We start from the raw sequence: 16,650 nt of genomic DNA, 5'->3' as shown, positions 1-16,650 counted from the left end.
TCATCTCAATAGGAGTAACAAGCAAGAAGATGGAACATTGTACTGGACACCTGTCATGTTTTAGGGGCTGACAGCATTTCCAGCAGCAGTGCCCACAGCCACAGCAGCCAGCCGTGTGAAGGAGCAGTGGTAGTGCTCTCCCCTGACAGGGCCTCCTGCCAAGCCTCCAGCTCTCCTCAATCTGTTGACCTACCTTCCTTGCAATAAATCCCCATTTTTGGAAAGCCAGCCCAATTTGGTTTCTGCTGTGGCTACCAAGAACCTGAACTGACACAAAGGGCATGACCCTTTTGTGTTTAACAACTTTGAAATATACATACCAGAAATGTATACAAATCATAAGACAAATGGATAAATCCACAAAATCTGCATGGACTTTAAGATACCTTTCTCATAAATGGACAGATCAAATAGGTATTGAAAAAAAGAAATCAAGGCAAAAAGAGATTTAGAGCTTTGTGTTAATTTAAGCTAAGTACAATTAAATAAGAATTCAAAATCAGTTCCTCAGTCCCACTAGCAATATTTCAAATTATTCAATACCACATGTGTCTAAAGGTTGCTGTGTTGGACAGCATGGATTATAAAACATTTCCTTCATCACAGTAAGTTCTACTGGACAGAATTAGTATAAAGAAAATGTGATACATACACACACACACACACACACACACACACACACACACTGGAATATTATTCGACCATGAAAAAGAAGGAAATCCTGCCATTTGCCACAACAAGGATGAACTGGGAAGACAACATGCTAAATGGAATAATCTGGACACACACAAAAAACCAAATACTATACCATCTCACTTATATGTGGAATCTAAAATAGTGATGTTCACAGATGTGGAGTGTGGAATGGTGGTTGCCAGGGACTTGGGGTGGGGAGACTGATGATGTTGGTCAAATGCTTTCAGTTATAAGATGAGTAAGTTCTGAGAATCTAACGTACAGCATGGTGACTACAATTAGCAATACTGTATTGTACACTTGAAATGTGCTTTAGTGTTCTCACTACACACATGCACACACACACAAAGGTAACTGTGTGGTGACGGATGTGTTAATTCACTTGATTGTGGTATTCATCTCACAATGTATACCTTAAACATATATAATTTTTGTCAATTAGCCTCAGTAAAGCTGGAAAAAATCTTCACCTTTACACCGAATTTTGTATTTGTAATTTTGTGATATTTTCCTTAAAGAGGACCACCAAATTTATATAAGCTTTAGGTCCCACTCATTGTCCTCATCAATATACTGTGGAAAATACAGTGATACCACGATGTCCCCCTTCATTCAATAGAGCTTAGTAGTTACGAGCACAGGTTTTGAGAACTGCGTATCTGGGTGCATATTCCGGGTCTGACACTTCTAACTGTATGCCTGTAGCCACAGCATTTAATTGCTGTAAGTTTTTCCAAATCTGTAAACCTGGAATAACAAGAGTACTGGCTCACAGGCTTACTATGAGGATGATATAACACAGTGTCTCAAATGCAGCCAGCACATAGTGAGCACAGTAGACAGTACACATACAATAAATATCAGTTTTTTACTATTTTCTGGTGTTTGGGGAGTGAAGAGTCTTTCAAGAAATGCAGGTGAAAAAAAGACATTTTCAGGGAAATGAAAGCTGAAGGGTTTGCAGTAGACCTCCTCTAAAGTATGTACTTTATCACAGTATATACTTTATCATACATTATCATAGATGAAGTCTAAGATGCAAAAAATAATGAAGAGCAATGAAAGTGTAAATATGTGGGTTAATTCTAAATGAGCATTTACTGTATAAAACAATAATGATAATGTCTTGCACAGTTAAAAGATATGTAGAATTTAAATGCACACCAACAGTTGCTAATAAATTGGGAGGGCAGTAAATATAATTAAACTATTCTAAAGCCCTCCAAGAAGAGGGTCAAGCATTGATTATCTTTAGGTCTTGATAAGTTGAGTATGCATGTTTTACTTTCTAGGATAAACACCAAAAAAAAAAAAAAAGAAGAAGAAGAAGAAGAAGAAGAAGAAGAAAGAAAGAAACAGGGTTTATAACTTCTGAATCAGTAGAGGGAAGGAAATGGAATAATAAAAAATACTCAGCCAATCTAAAAGATGGCATTAAAAGAGAAAAGAAAGAATAAGTGAGACAAGGACAATCCACAAATTAGGTGGTAGATTTAAATCAAAATAGATCAGTAATTACATTAAATATAAATGGATTAAATACTCCAGTTAAAAGACAAAGATCATTAGAATGGTTCTTGAAATCTGACTTTTTAGTATTTATCATATCAGTCAAAAGACTGCTGATGGAACTTATTCTAGAGTAAGAAGATCACTCATAATAATAAATTTATAAATGGTAAAATTTATATGTACTTAATAGCAGACTCAAAATGTGTATACTAAAAATTGACAGAACTAAAAGGAGAAACAGACAAATCCATAATCTTAGCAGAATATTTTAACAAAACTCTTTCAGTACCTGGAAGAACAAGCCCACAAAAATCAGTAAATACATGGAAGTGTTAGCTAACATGACCCAATGAGTGTATATGGGACATTGCACCAACTACAAGATACACATCCTTTACAGGCACATACGGACCATTTTCAAAAATTGATAATATGCCAGTATTGGGCACTTTTGTATATATTATCTCCTCTGATCATCATAAAATTATGAAATAGTCATCCAGACCAGGAATCTTCCATCTGCCCCTCCAGACTCACCCTGCCCCATTCTCTGTCATGCTCTACATCCTGCGAAGCTGACGTATACTGGGTGCATTCACAGACACCTTTCTCCTCTGGCTTCTGGTTGGGTTCAGCCAATGGGAGGCAAGAGCAGAGATTGTTGGGTGAAAGGAGGGTAGAGTCAGGGCATTTCCTGTCCCTGCCTCCTCCCTGTGGGGTTGCTGAGGATGATTGCTCCATCTTCCCCACCTATGTCTGCTGCAACCAGGCTGCACTCTCCAGACAGCTGCCCTCCCCAAGTCCAGTCCCTATTCCTCCCCTTGCTGCCTCTCAGGTCTAGGGGTGGTAATAGCCCTTGATGTTCTTAGCCCTGGAGGATTGTGCCATCCCTTGTGGGTCTTCTTGAACCCTGCCCACACCTTTCCAACAGACCCTTCACTAAATTCTCTTCAATCATCCAGATAGGGTGAGCCATCTGTTTCCTGCAAGGACCGTGGCTTAGTATTAGCATCCCTGTCTGCCTTTATGGAAACATAAACTCAGGGAGGTCAGCAACTCATACAAGGTCACAAGCTGTATCTCCCCTACAGGTGTAGAAATATGACAATTTCATCTGTAGCTCCCAACATTAATAAATTAGCAAATGTAGACAGTAGTCTACAGTAGTCTGTTAGTATGTCAAATAATTTCTGAATGTGAGTTGTAACATGGCCTTTGTTAGTTTCTTAAATGTCAGGGGCATTGTGCCTTCCATGTAAAGTATGTTTATTCAGTTGTTTTTTCATTTTGGTACTGATGCCTTTTAGAGGAAGTTGTTAAATAGAGTGAAAATGGCCTCTGAATTTAATACCCCCATGATATTTTTGTCTTCCTACCTTGCTATTTTTCAGATCGACATGAAGTTATCTCCAAAGAAATACTGGAGCTAGACCCATGGGAAAACCAGTGGAATGTTGTAGCCATTGATGTCCTCATGCATGACAGTTATGATGTCTGCCTGGTGGCCAGGATGAACCCCCGAGACCTCATCCCCCCACCTTCAGATTTGGTGGAAGAAGGCAATGAGCACTGAAGTCAGTGTTTGCTGTAGGACCTCCTGCTACGTCTGCACAGGAGGCATTAGGAATGGAGAGAGCAACAGGCCCCAGCCAGTCACCCTGGACATGTGTGTTGCAGGCATAGTGGTCCATGTGCATAGCAGCGTGTGCTTGGTGCTGTGATAGGGAGTGAGCAGAGTCTGTGCTCAGGGACCTCCAGTCGGCTAGGATGGACAAGACATTACAAGGCCAAGTGTGGCGACAGCACAGGAAGAACACAGGGTGAGTGCCATAGGAATAGGGTGATGGAGGGACCTCATGCTGCTGGGACTCAAGGACTGCACTGTCAAGGAGCAGGCCTTTCACCAGGGCCTCGGAGGATGAGGAAGAAGCAGTCCCATGGGTCCAGCTGATGGGGACATCACAGAAACAGCTGAGCAAAGGCCCAGAACTGGGTCAGGTTGCCGGGGCCATAGGCTCTGCTACTAAGGTTGGAAAAGAAGGTTACAGATAAGTGACCAACACCTGGAAAAGCAAGGACTGTGGACCTGGTCTCTGAGCAGGGGAGTTATCTCAACATCCTGTGATGTTAAAGGAAGACTTCTCTCTCTGCTCTGTTCTGGTTTCAGTCTTACAAAGGCTTTCTATTCTCGTGTATGATACTCTTCTACTGCAACAACATTGCCCAAAACGGGGCTAGCCGTGGACCACAAGTTGCCAACAGCTCAGACACTCAAGCCCAACCACAGTGAGCAGAGAGGAACTCCACCCTGGGCCAGGGCAGTGCCAGGGACAGAGATGGGGAGCCCTGCTACCCTGGCCCACTCAGGTTGGCACACAGTGCCCTGGACAACACTTATCCAAGCTGCCCTTGGCCGGCTCTCAAGTGCATATGACCTTCTGGACACTGGCCCTGGCTGCATGCAACTGGCCTAGGCCACCCATAGTCCAGGCCCTGGAGTGAAGGAGAGAGGAAGCATATCCTTTTGGCTACCTGCCGCCTGCCCTCTTACCCAGCCTTTGCAATATCTTCCCCAAGACTGGAAGGTAGGGATGGAGCTGCCTGCTTCAGCTCCCGGTTGAGCATCATCAGAAAACAGGTACTCCCAAGATATGCTTTAGGGCTGACATGTAAATGACACGTGGGAAATCCATCTATTTTCCTGGCCATCCAAACTCTTGGAAGCACAATGGATTCAAAGAATGCATTTTGGTAGCTTCTCCAGAGTGTCCCAGTGCACGGGACTCTTGCTTACACAGGAGTGGTCAGCAAATTCCCTAGAATTTTCCCAGAAGGAGACAATGCTAGATCGAGATGGCTCTTCTCTGGTGCAGAGCTATGTGGCCGTGATGCCCATCAGCCCATGTCGCCAGATTCCAGTGAGAGGCTACACCAGGCAGAAGAGCCAGGTCCATGGAAACTGGAGCCAGTTGGAAACCTGCTTCTGCCACCACCCAGAGGGTCCACTTAGACCAGCACAGGTTGTCCCCAAGTAGGCCAGGCTCTAGGAGGGCAGGGGCCGTGTCTGTCACTTTGCACTTTGCAACTGTGCTACTCGAAGCCCACGGTGAGCAAAGTGTGCTTGTAGGCAGTGAGGCGCAAACACATTCTCTGTGTTTATACAGAGGGTTCTAAGAACACTACTCACGTGAGTTCAAATGAGCTGATCCTTCTCCACAATCTGTGGATTATTTTTCTTGCTGCAAAGGCAGAGCAGTTCTGGGAGTGGGCAGTGCTGGCCATGGAAGCCATGGTTGCAGAGAGCCCCCCACAGGTCTGTTTCCCCAACTTCCTCTTAGCAGAACCACAGTGCCTGCTGCACACACACACTAGAAGCTGCCACATTTCCGCGTGTCAAGGAGGCCTGGTCGGCACGTCGTGATCCGTCTTCTAGAGGCACTGGGTTCAAGATCTCGGCCCTGGTGCCAGCGTTGCTACTTAGCCAGCCGTGTGATCTTGGCCAAAAATAACCTTTTCTAAAGCCTCATTTTCCCCAAATGAAGGATGGGAAGAAAAATCATTTCTAGGTGGTGTGAGGACCGAGTGAGAAAGTGCTGAGCACAGTCCCTGTTCGATACTAAGACAATAAACATCCTTCACCTGCCATTATTTCTAGTAGCATCGTCATTGTAGTCTGCATTTCCCAAAGCATGGTGCCCACAACAACCAGTACTTGAGTGGACTCGTGGGATTATAGGGGAGCCGTGCATGTGGTGTGGGGGGGTTCTTAGCTCCCCAGACCCAGCCACTCAGGCCCTCCAGGTGGTGTGCAGGTAAACAAGCAAGCCTTCGCTTTAGTGTCTATTTTAAGCCCGAGGTGCTTTTTGTCTGACTTTCATATTTGTAATTAAAAATAAGATGTCTCTGCCCTCCTGTTGGCAGATATTGTCAGAGATTCAGCTTTGAATTCCTACCGCTCCTTTCCTCATCTCAGCTGATGGCTGTCCCAGTATCTCAGTGGAGGACTCTCAGAAAACATGGACTCTTCGTGAGGCAGGACTTCCGGACACTGAGCAGCACACCATAGCAGGGAAATGATCCGGAGGCTGAGGCTGGCAAGAGGTGGCAGCCGTCAGCCCAGCCCCGTCTGGTCTGCATCTGCCAAGAAAGCGCCACTGTTCTCACTGATCGACTTTATGATGAGCAAATGCTTTCAGTTTGAACTTACAAAATAAAAATGTACGATAATGAACAATCACTTTTATTGTTTTTCATATTGCAATTCCATGTAGATTTCTCTTGAAGAAGGGACTCCTGTGCCCAGCAAGTACTGAGCATCCTGGGGAGGGCAGGGAGGGATGTCCCGCCAGAAGATCACGGGGAGCAAGCAAGGCCCAGAGGCCAGGACGTGTGAGGTGGGAAGGGGGGCAGGAGGTGACCCTGCTTCCAGGACAGTTGAAACACAGGAGGATGTCAGGAAAAAGAGATGAGGCCAATCACGAAAGGCCTTGAATGCCACACCAAAGAGTCAGTCGCTGCCTTGGCACCTTGGTTTCAGGCAAGGAAGTCCTTCAGGAACAACCCTCCAGGGTGCAGTGTGGATGGGCAGGGTGAGAGCAGACACGGGCAGGAGTCCCTGTCACCGAAGCTGAACTAACCTGGTAACCGCAAGGTTAGGACAGCAAGTCCATTGCACAGAAGCAGAGGGTGTGTGTGGTTTGCTAGCAGATTCAGAGAGCAGGGAGATGCTGGGAGCTTTACCACAGGAGAATGGCCAGTCACCCAAAACCAAAACCCAGAAAACGTTTTCAGGGGTCCTGCCCCCTCCACCAGTGACCCTTAAAGACAGCCACCAACCAGATGGCTTCAGCCGTTCACACCGGGCCCAGCCGGGAGTCATCAAGAGAGAAAAGAGGGTTTGGGGTGTAGTTGACTCATCCCACTTCTTTGCCAGCCCTAGCGGCCCCAGCTGGCCCCATCTTTGTTTGCAACAACAAGGAGGCTGTCCCAGCTCATCAGGAAGTCCTGCATGAAGCGGTCACAGAAGCCACTGCTTGTACCATAGCTAGCTTAACAGGCCATGTAGAATAGTCTCGGCCAAAGGGATCTAGAGGGACATCTCTGGAGGGACTTTTGGAAGGGTTTTCTCTGCCAAGTCTTTTCAAGTCTGTGTGCCACTGGGGCTGCAGCCACTGCCCTGCGGTGACAAGGAGACAAACAGAGACAGCTGCAGTTGACCCACAGATGGGGACAAGCCGGGGGCATGGAGAGACCCAGGTCCTGGATAACACGCTGAAGCCACGGAATGAACCAGCCATGGGACTTTTTGCCACATGCCACTTGTTTCGATAAATGTTCCCTAAGTTCAGACTTCCCTGAGTTCCTTGCAGCCCAAGATTTCCCAACACTCCAACCCTCCCCCACCAAAGCCACTTGCTCTTGGGGTGACATTTGCTAGCCCCGCCCAAGGGGAGGACTCAAACAGTCCAGTTGCTGGGATATCTGAGAGTGTCTTCATTCCCTCTGTGAGGGGAGTTCTGCATGCCTGGCCGATGGTTTCCGAGCTATCTCTCCAGTATTTTCCTCTCAAAACTCCAGTGTTTTTGTTTCCTACTAATCCCACCCGCCACCTGTTTTTGTGAATAAAATGTTCTGGGGGCACAGCCACACTCACCACGTACGTTTTGTCTACGGCTTTCCGGCTGCAGCAGCAGACCCAAGGAGCTGCGATGGAGACCTCCGGCCCGTGAAGCCCAGAATATTTACCATCTGGTCCTTCACAGAAAAGGTTTGCCAACTTCCAGTGCCTTCCATTAGATTCCCTTGACAAGAAATACTGAGCTAAGGAAATACATCCATTATAAAGGAAAATAGATGCCTAGTCTTTTGTTTTCACATACATACCATGGTTCTCTTCCATTCTGCTTTTACTCAGCAATATGGCTAAAAGAGAGGGTTTCACTTTCTTTTTTATGGGCCATATCGCACCTTATCACAGGTGTGACCTAATTTCTCTAACAGATCACCCAGGGATGGGGATTTCACAGTTGTTCCCTCCAGCTGTTACTTGAAGGGGTAGGGATCTGACCTGCTCTATTGCTGTGAGCTGTGGCACTCAATTCCAGACTGGCGGTTGTTTGGAAAGTGGGCTTTGCACGGCACTTAGGTTCTCTGTGGAGGCCGGGAGCCTGGGAGACAGATGCAGGGGCGTGCCCGGCTGTGCTGCATGTGGTCTCAAGCCACTCAGTGGCATCTGGGCTTATGGAGAGACATGACAGGTAGCAGCCAAGTTACGAAGCAGAGTGGATTCATGCAAAGGCTGGTCTGAGCCACACTGAAGGGCTCACGAGGAGGGCACCCAGTCAGCACCGAGAGGGGCACCTGATGTGTGAGCGTGGTCGCAGCCCACGTGGGAGGCCAGGCACCTCCCTCAGCATTGAAAGACCCAGCAGTGGGTCATCTCCAAGGGCCAGTGCAGCACAGGAAAAATGAGGTCAGAAAGAGCAACCGAAGCTTCTGGTGCCACACCAAACCTGGGGCTCTTCACCCCCAAGGGCACTTCCTTTGAGTCAGAGGCATGGTCTAAGGCCCAGCAGTGGCAATGATCGCCGGTTTCTCTGCCTTTGCAATGCTGTGGGTCTCCAGAACCATATTCTAAGGGGAGCAAGCCGACTCTGTGTCTGTAGCATCTGAGGGGCGGGACCTGAGAGGATGGACGAGGGAGAGGGCAGGATCAGGACATCCCATGGCACAGATCTGACAGCTCTGGCCCAGATGGAGCCACTCTCCCCCTTTCTCCACTTGGCACATTGGAGGGCTCAGCCCTGAGCTAGCGGGAGGCCCCTTGCCACCAAGGAGCTACTCAGAGGGGAGCCGTGCGAGGAAGATCAGAACTCACCCGCAGTGGGGAACCTGGTCTTTCTCACTTTTCTTGAGCCAGGGCTGAGCTGGGCAGAGATCCGTGATGCAGGGCCCTGCCCTCCACAAGTTCACGTTCTAGAGGAGAGACGAATGCATATACAGCAAAGGACATCTTATGAGGGGTTGGAGTCTACACATTTTGCACTCACTCTGCCCAAGTGGTTTCCAATCATTATGTGCACAACTTTCAGCCGGAAAAAAAGTCACTGGCTGGCTCAGTGGGTAGAGCACGTGACTCTTGATCTCAGGGTTGTGAGTTCTAGCCCCACATTGGGCATAGAGATTAGTTAAAATACCAGCACACATACTCTCTGATCGCCACCAAGCCCTACCAAAAAAAGTTTTCTGTCTCAAAAGCAGACCCACGCAAGCACCACCTTGCTGGCCTCTCTCATGGCCCAGAACCCCAGGTGCAGGTAGCTGGGTGCAGAGAAAGCGGGGCCAACCAGTTCCCATCCCAGCCCCCACGCCCTGCTGTGTGACCTTGGGCACCCCTCATCCCCTCTCCTACCTTTCTGGTCCCTACCTAGACAGTGGGACTAATCATTTCTACTCCACTTGCAGGGTGTTGGAAAATCGAATGAAGTGATTCTCCCCCCTTGGAGGAGAAAATTTCGTAACCTGGGGGAGTGACCCTGGGGCCTCTCTCTACCCACAGCTCTCCAGGGCCACATCCCACACCACCCACCTTATGTGACCTGAAACCTCTCTGCCTCAGTTTCTCGGTCTGAGAAAAGAAGGGTGAGAAAGAACAGCATCGGTCTCAGGATAGCTGTGAAGACCAGACGTTTGGACCAGACCGTTGTTCAGAGCTATGAAGAGATTAGAACAGTCTTCTGTTGCTCTGATTTCTCCAGCTCCCCCCACAGCACCAAGAACTCTTCACTCTTTTGACACACTCTTGCTGAGTATCTACCATGGTCCATGCACTGCTCTGGGAACTCCCCTCTTCAGTCTCTCCAGAACATAGAAAGCTAAGCCAAAGGAAAAAAATAAATAAAAATCAGGGCACCATTAACCCCGGAGAGGAAAGCTAGCCACACCTTACCAAGGCTCAGCTATGACTGGTGTTTACATCAGTTTACAAGAACGCAAAGCCTGAGCTGGAATTAATGACTAGGAAGGAAATAGGGGCAGGGACATGGGTGAGGACAGGGACGAAAGATCCTCAACAAGCAGGTACCCTCCACTCCTATGCCGGGTGTTCTCCATTATTGCAGGAAAGGGCCTTCCATGCCCGAGTCACTGAAGAGCCTCGGCAGGGCAGCGCCTGGTTCTCAGGAGCTAATGGACCCACAGTTTGGAGGCCCTTGAACCAGCAAAACTCAGAGCTGGCCTGGACGCACCACAGGCCCAACCTCTCACCCGCCAGAAGGGGGACCCCAGGCCCAAGCTGGGAAGGACTCTTGCAAGGCCACACCAGGAGCTCGTGGCAGAACCAAACACGACCCACTCAGCTGACCCCGGTCCCCTCCCCACTCGCTCTTGTGCATGCACGTGGTGGAGAACGTCACTGCTTAAAGACCACGAAACAGCACCAGGTGTGGCCCTCGGGGCCTCTCTGCGCCTCTGTTGCCCCATCTGTAAAATGGGGGTATAGTAGTATGCAACCCTTAGGGTATGGGGGTTAAAAGCACGCATGTAGATGAAGCGCCTAGGGGAATATTGGCTCACCTAAAAGTTAGGGGTCTGCATTACCATTAATTATTGTTGATTCCTCTACCAGGAAGAGACAATCTCTGTGGTGCAATGTCAAGTGAAAAAGGCAAGATGGAGAACTAAGTATATAACCTGGTTCCATTGGCGGGATGTGGACAAGGCCATGAGCACCACCATACATGTCTGTGTCCATGTATGCATGTGTGTGAGTGTTTATGAGAATGTTATGTGTGTATGCAGACGCATGTGTATATGTGTATAAGAGCGTGTGTGCCTATAATGTGTGTATGGCGGTGTGTGAGTGTGTATATATGTATGAGTGTGCCCTGTAAGGGTGAATACAAACCTAAAACTAGAGAAATTGAGTCTTATCTGGTGCATGACAGGAAAACCAGACCCTCTCCCACACTTCAGCATTTCCTTTAGAAAAGTTGACATTGTAAATGCTATATCTCTGTCTCCCTGAGATGTATGTAAACCTCTCTCTTTTTTTTAAGTTTATTTATTTAGAGAGAGAGAGAGCAAGAAAGCAGGGGACAGAGAGAGAGGGAGAGAGAGAATCCTAAGCAGGCTCCACACTGCCAGCACGGAGCCCCACGTGGGGCTCGAACTCACAAACTGTGAGTTCATGACCTGAGCCCAAATCAAGAGTTGGACACCCAACCAACTGAGCCACCCAGGTGCCTGGTATGTCACTCTCTTTTAAAGTTTAATAAGGGGGTGCCTGGATGGCTCAGTTGGTTGAGCATAAGACTCCTGATTTCTGCTCAGGTCATGATCTCAGAGATCATGAGATTGAGTCCTGCATCAGGCTCTGCACTGACAGCATGGAGCCTGCTTGGGATTCTCTCTCTCTCTCTCTCTCTCTCTCTCTCTTTCTCTCGAAAATTAAAAAAAAAAAAAAGCTAAATAAGGAGGCACCTACCTGGCTCAGTCAGAAGAGCATGTGACTCTTTTTTTTTTTTTTTTTTTTTTTCAACGTGTATTTATTTTTTTGGGACAGAGAGAGACAGAGCATGAACGGGCGAGGGGCAGAGAGAGAGGGAGACACAGAATCGGAAACAGGCTCCAGGCTCTGAGCCATCAGCCCAGAGCCCGACGCGGGGCTCGAACTCACGGACCACGAGATCGTGACCTGGCCGAAGTCTGACGCTTAACCGACTGCGCCACCCAGGCGCCCCTGAGCATGTGACTCTTAATCACAGGGTTGTGAGTTCGAGCCCCACATTGGGTGTAGAGATGACAAAAAAAAAATAAATAAAATAAACTTTTTAAAAATAGATAAAAGCTAAATAAGCTTCTTGATGGTTTTGCATCCTGGGACTGGCTTTCTCAGAGTCAAGCCTCCCTCTCTAAAATGTAAACATTCAGAAGGTTGGTGCCTGTCCCCCCTCTTGCCAGGTCCCAGGACGCAACTGCCTGCTTGTCAAAGGATGGGAGGAATTTCACTTTTCCTCTGGGTAAAGACAACTAGCACGTGGGCAATGGCTTGTGTCTGCCAGGCTGTATAAAAAGGTAAGCTGTCGTTTTCTTCTTTGCAACCTCTTTAGCGGATTACCCATGATGCATGCAGTCTGGTTCAATGCTTATTCAATAACAAAACTGTTTTCTTTCTCTTCTATCTTCGTGGAGAGGTTTTCTGGGTTGGCAAGAGATTTTAATTATTTTCCCAGCGGTATGTGCATGTGTATACGACTGAGTGTGTGTGTATACATGTGTGTGTGCCTGGGTGTATATGTAGGCATTGGAGGGTGTGGGGGTATATAGCAAGATTCCTAAGAAGCTGGTACACTGCACCCCTCCAGGACTCTGGAACTGGGAGACTGGGGTCAGACAGGGAAGGGAGAAACCAAATTTTTTTTTTAATTTTGTTTTAACGTTTACTCATTTTTGAGAGAACAGAGCGTGAGCTGGGGAGGAGCAGAGAGAGAGAGAGAGACATAGAATCCAAAGCAGGCTCCAGACTGAGCTGTCAGCACAGAGCCCGAGCCGGGGCTGGAACTCATGGACCACAGGATCACGACCTGAGCCGAAGTCAGATGCTTAACCAACCGAGTCACCCAGGTGCCCCTGAAACCAAATTTTTTCTATATACTCTGTGTGGCAATTGAACTAAGCACATGCATTGTCTTTCAGAAAAAGACATAATTTCCAGTCACTTTGCACTGTCTGCAGGAGGGTTTTCTCTATATGACTAATGACAGTTAACCCAACCACAGCTCCCTACGGGCCCTACATCCTTCAGTCATTTAACCTCCAAAGCACTTGGCAGACCTGCCAGCCAATCGCTGCTGCTGTGATCACTCCCATTTTAGAGACAGGAAAGTGCTGTGATCACTCCCATTTTAGAGACAGGAAAGTTGATGCTTGTCCAAAGTCAGGGGGGTGGGGGCACACCGGGGTGGGGAGTCACACCCAGACCTGTCTCTGTGTGCCAACCACGTGCCCAGTGTCCCTCCAGCGCAGGGGTCCGAGTGGCGGCACCCACAGCTGGTCCCTGGGGACCTACAGCCCTCAGTCCTGCGTCCCTGGCTCTCTCCCCTGGGAGCCACCCGGCCAGACACCCCCCCCCCCCCCCCCCCCCGTCAGGGCTTTCGTCTCGCAGGATTCCGCCGCCCCCGCCCAGCCCCAGTCTCGCCTGCAGCGGCTGCGGCTGCGGGTCAGACAGGACCCGGGTCAGACAGGCGGGGTGTGAAACTCAGGGCAGTCAGGACTCAACGGCCAAGAACACTGATTACATCAGGCTCCCCCGAGGAAGGAGGTCGAGCTGCCAAACGGATTGCTCTTTGGTCCACTTAAACCCAGGAAGGATGAAGGATGGTAGCAAATGGAGCGGGAAAACAGGGCCACCTGGAAAACGGCCTTGGACCTGGTGGCTCCAGCCGCAGCCTTCGGGTCACTGTCCCGTGGACAAGGGCTGCCCCGCCCAGGCGTCAGGTGCCAGCTAGCCAGGGCCGCCTCCTTCAGCGCCACCATCAGGGGGGCTCACCCTGCTTTTAGGGTCAAGGCCACGCCCCTCCTGGGGCGCCAGCCCCGACCCACCCTCCTTGCCCCTCTCCCGGAGGCCGCGTTTCCCAACGTTGCGGCCGCGAACTGGCGAGGATGTCAGGGAAGCAGCTCCTCCCCCTGGTGGCCGGACCCGACAACTGCCTGCGTTGAGGCGGTGGGCCCCCGCCCTGCCCCCGGGACCAGGCTCGCTCCCCAGGCCCTAGCAGGGCCTGCTCCCGACACAACCCGGACAGCAGGGATCCGGAGATGCAGGAACCGCATCGGCAAAGTCCCTTAGACCTGGTTTAGAAACAGGGTACCTAAAGAAGGTCTACAAAACGATAAGCAAAAAAAAGCAGGGGGGGGGGGGGGGAGATGAGCAGCCGAGAAGACACCACTCCTCACCCCTCCTTTGGCAGAAAGCAGACAAGAGCGCCGTCCTGACCCGGCCTGGCCGGGACCCTCTGCCGCGTGGAGCACCTCAAGGCAGCCTCTTTGGAGAATGGCTTGGCATTACTTGGTAAAGCTGAAGGTGCAAACGCCCTGCCGCCCTCGCAGATGCAGAGGGAAGAAACCCTTGCCCCCAGGCCAAGGGAGGTGTAGGCATCCGCGCCAGGCATTCACAGCAGCGTTTTCTGTAATAACTGGGAAGGTGTCAGAAAATGAACCCAGCGCCCCTCAACAGAAGAATGGATGGCTACTCTAGGTGCATTCGTGCAACGGAACCATCTGCAGAAATTAGAACAAACCAGAATATACACATCTGTGTGGATAAATCTCAGAAACATAACATTGAATGACAACAAGCATGTAGCCAGATTATAGATCCCGCATGAAACCACAGGGTAAAACATGCGAAATGATGCTGTGTATGAGTTAGAGATGTGTACGGATGTAATAAAGTAAATAACGTGGATGACAAAGATTCACAATGACCTCAGACAGGGTTATGTGTAGGAAGAGAGAGAAATGCGATGGAGAAAGGCCCAAAGCTGACTTCGGTTTCATCAGAATGTCTCCAGGACCTCAAGGATTCCCAACCAAGTAGAAGGCAACATCAGGATTTGTTCTAGCCCTGTGATCTTCACACAGATATCTGTTACATTGTTCTCTATTCTTTCCTACATGTTTCCAATATATTTTATAAAGAGCCACACAGCACTCCATGGTTCTAACCCCAGCTCCCGCACCACTGGCTGTGTGGCCTTGGCCCAGTCACTTAACCTGTCTGAATCTGAGCTTCCTTATCTGTATCAGGAAAATAGTAAGAGCTACCCTGTCAGGAGAAATGAAGGAGTCGGGGCCTGGGTGGCTCAGTCAGTTAAGTGTCCAACTCTTGACTTTGGCTCAGGTCATGATCTCATGGTTCATGGGTATGAGCCCCACATTGGGCTCTACACTGACAGTGCAGATATATATATATATATATATATATCATATATATATATATATATATCGTGAGATATATATATATGATATATATATATGATATATATGATATATATATATCATATATATCATATATATATATCATATATATATCATATATCATATATATATATATATCACGATATATTTCCATTCTGCCATCAATCAACACATAGTTTCCAGTTTGGGAAACTGTTATGAAGGGTGCTATGAACACTTTGTCCATGTCCTTTGGTGAACATATGCAATCATTTCTCTTGAGTATCTTCCTAGGAGTGGAATCTCTGAGTCGTAGCATAGGTGTATGTGTAGCTTAAGGTAAACTGTTTTCCAAAACGGTCACACCAATTTCCACACCCATCAACAATGTACCAGAGGTCCTATGGCTCCATGAGCTCACTGTCCCTTGCTGTTATCAGACTTGTTCATTAGCTAGTCTGGCACATGAGTGGTGATAAGGCAGCTTTGAAAAACCTAGCTCCATGCCAAAACACACATAATCCAATTTTTAAAATGGGCAGAAGACATACATAACATTTCTCCAAAGAAGACATACATGTGGCCAACAGACACATGAAAAGATGCTCATCATCACTCATTATCAAGGAAATATAAATCAAAACTACAATGAGAGACCACCTCACACCTGTCAGAATGGCTAAAACCAACAACACAAGAAACAACAGGTGTTGGTGAGGATGTAGAGAAAAAGGAACTCTTGTGCACTGCGGGTGGGAGTGCAAACTGGCGTAGCCACTCTGGAAAACAGTATGGAGGTTCCTCAAAAAATTAAAAATAGAATTACTTTATGATCCAGTAACTGCAGTACTGGGTATTTACCCAAAGACAACAAAAACACTAACTCAAAAAGATATATGTACTTTAAAAAATTTTTTTCCAATGTTTATTTTTGAGAGATAGAAAGACAGAGTGTGACCAGGGTAGGGGCAGAGAGAGAGACATACACAGAGGAAAAAGGTTCCAGCCTCTGAGCTGTCAGCACAGAGCCCGACGTGGAGCTCGAACTCACGAGCGGTGAGATCATGACCTGAGCTGAAGTCGGATGCTTAATTGACTGACCCACCCGGGCACCCCCAGACTCTTAATTGCAGAAAACAAACCGGCAGCTACCAGAGGGGAGGTGAATGGGGGGATGGGTTAAATGAGTGATGGGGATTCAGGAGTGCACTTGTCATGATGAGCCATCGAGTGATGTATGGAACTGTTAAATCAATGTATTGTACACCTGAAACTAATATGACACGATATTAAATATTAAATATTAAATATTAAATATGAAACTAATATGACACGATATTTAAATACCAGTATAGTATTTAAAATTAAATTTAATTAAATGTTTAAAAATAGCTCCATAACATGTCAAAGGTCACAAGGAGCCCCCTAAAAAAAGGCCCCATTGTCCAAAGATGGGAATATTTGAGCATTAAAAAGAATTATTATAAT

At 47.9% G+C, this 16,650-nt stretch overlaps 1 protein-coding gene across 1 annotated transcript in view; it reads left to right on the top strand.

Annotated features, from left to right (window-relative positions):
• Positions 1 to 6,419, top strand: part of KBTBD12 (kelch repeat and BTB domain containing 12) — a 77,032-nt gene extending 70,613 nt beyond the window's left edge. The window contains exon 6 of the mRNA XM_047849651.1: positions 3,600 to 6,419. Within this exon, the coding sequence (XP_047705607.1) occupies positions 3,600 to 3,781 (182 nt within the window). The 3' untranslated portion in view covers positions 3,782 to 6,419. The remainder of the gene's footprint in view (positions 1 to 3,599) is intronic.
• Positions 6,420 to 16,650: the final 10,231 nt, after the last annotated feature.

This window comes from Prionailurus viverrinus, chromosome A2 (assembly GCF_022837055.1).
Source record: "Prionailurus viverrinus isolate Anna chromosome A2, UM_Priviv_1.0, whole genome shotgun sequence".
NCBI lineage: Eukaryota > Metazoa > Chordata > Mammalia > Carnivora > Felidae > Prionailurus > Prionailurus viverrinus.
Note: the sequence above shows the minus strand (reverse complement) of the source record. Positions and strands in the feature narration are given on the sequence as shown.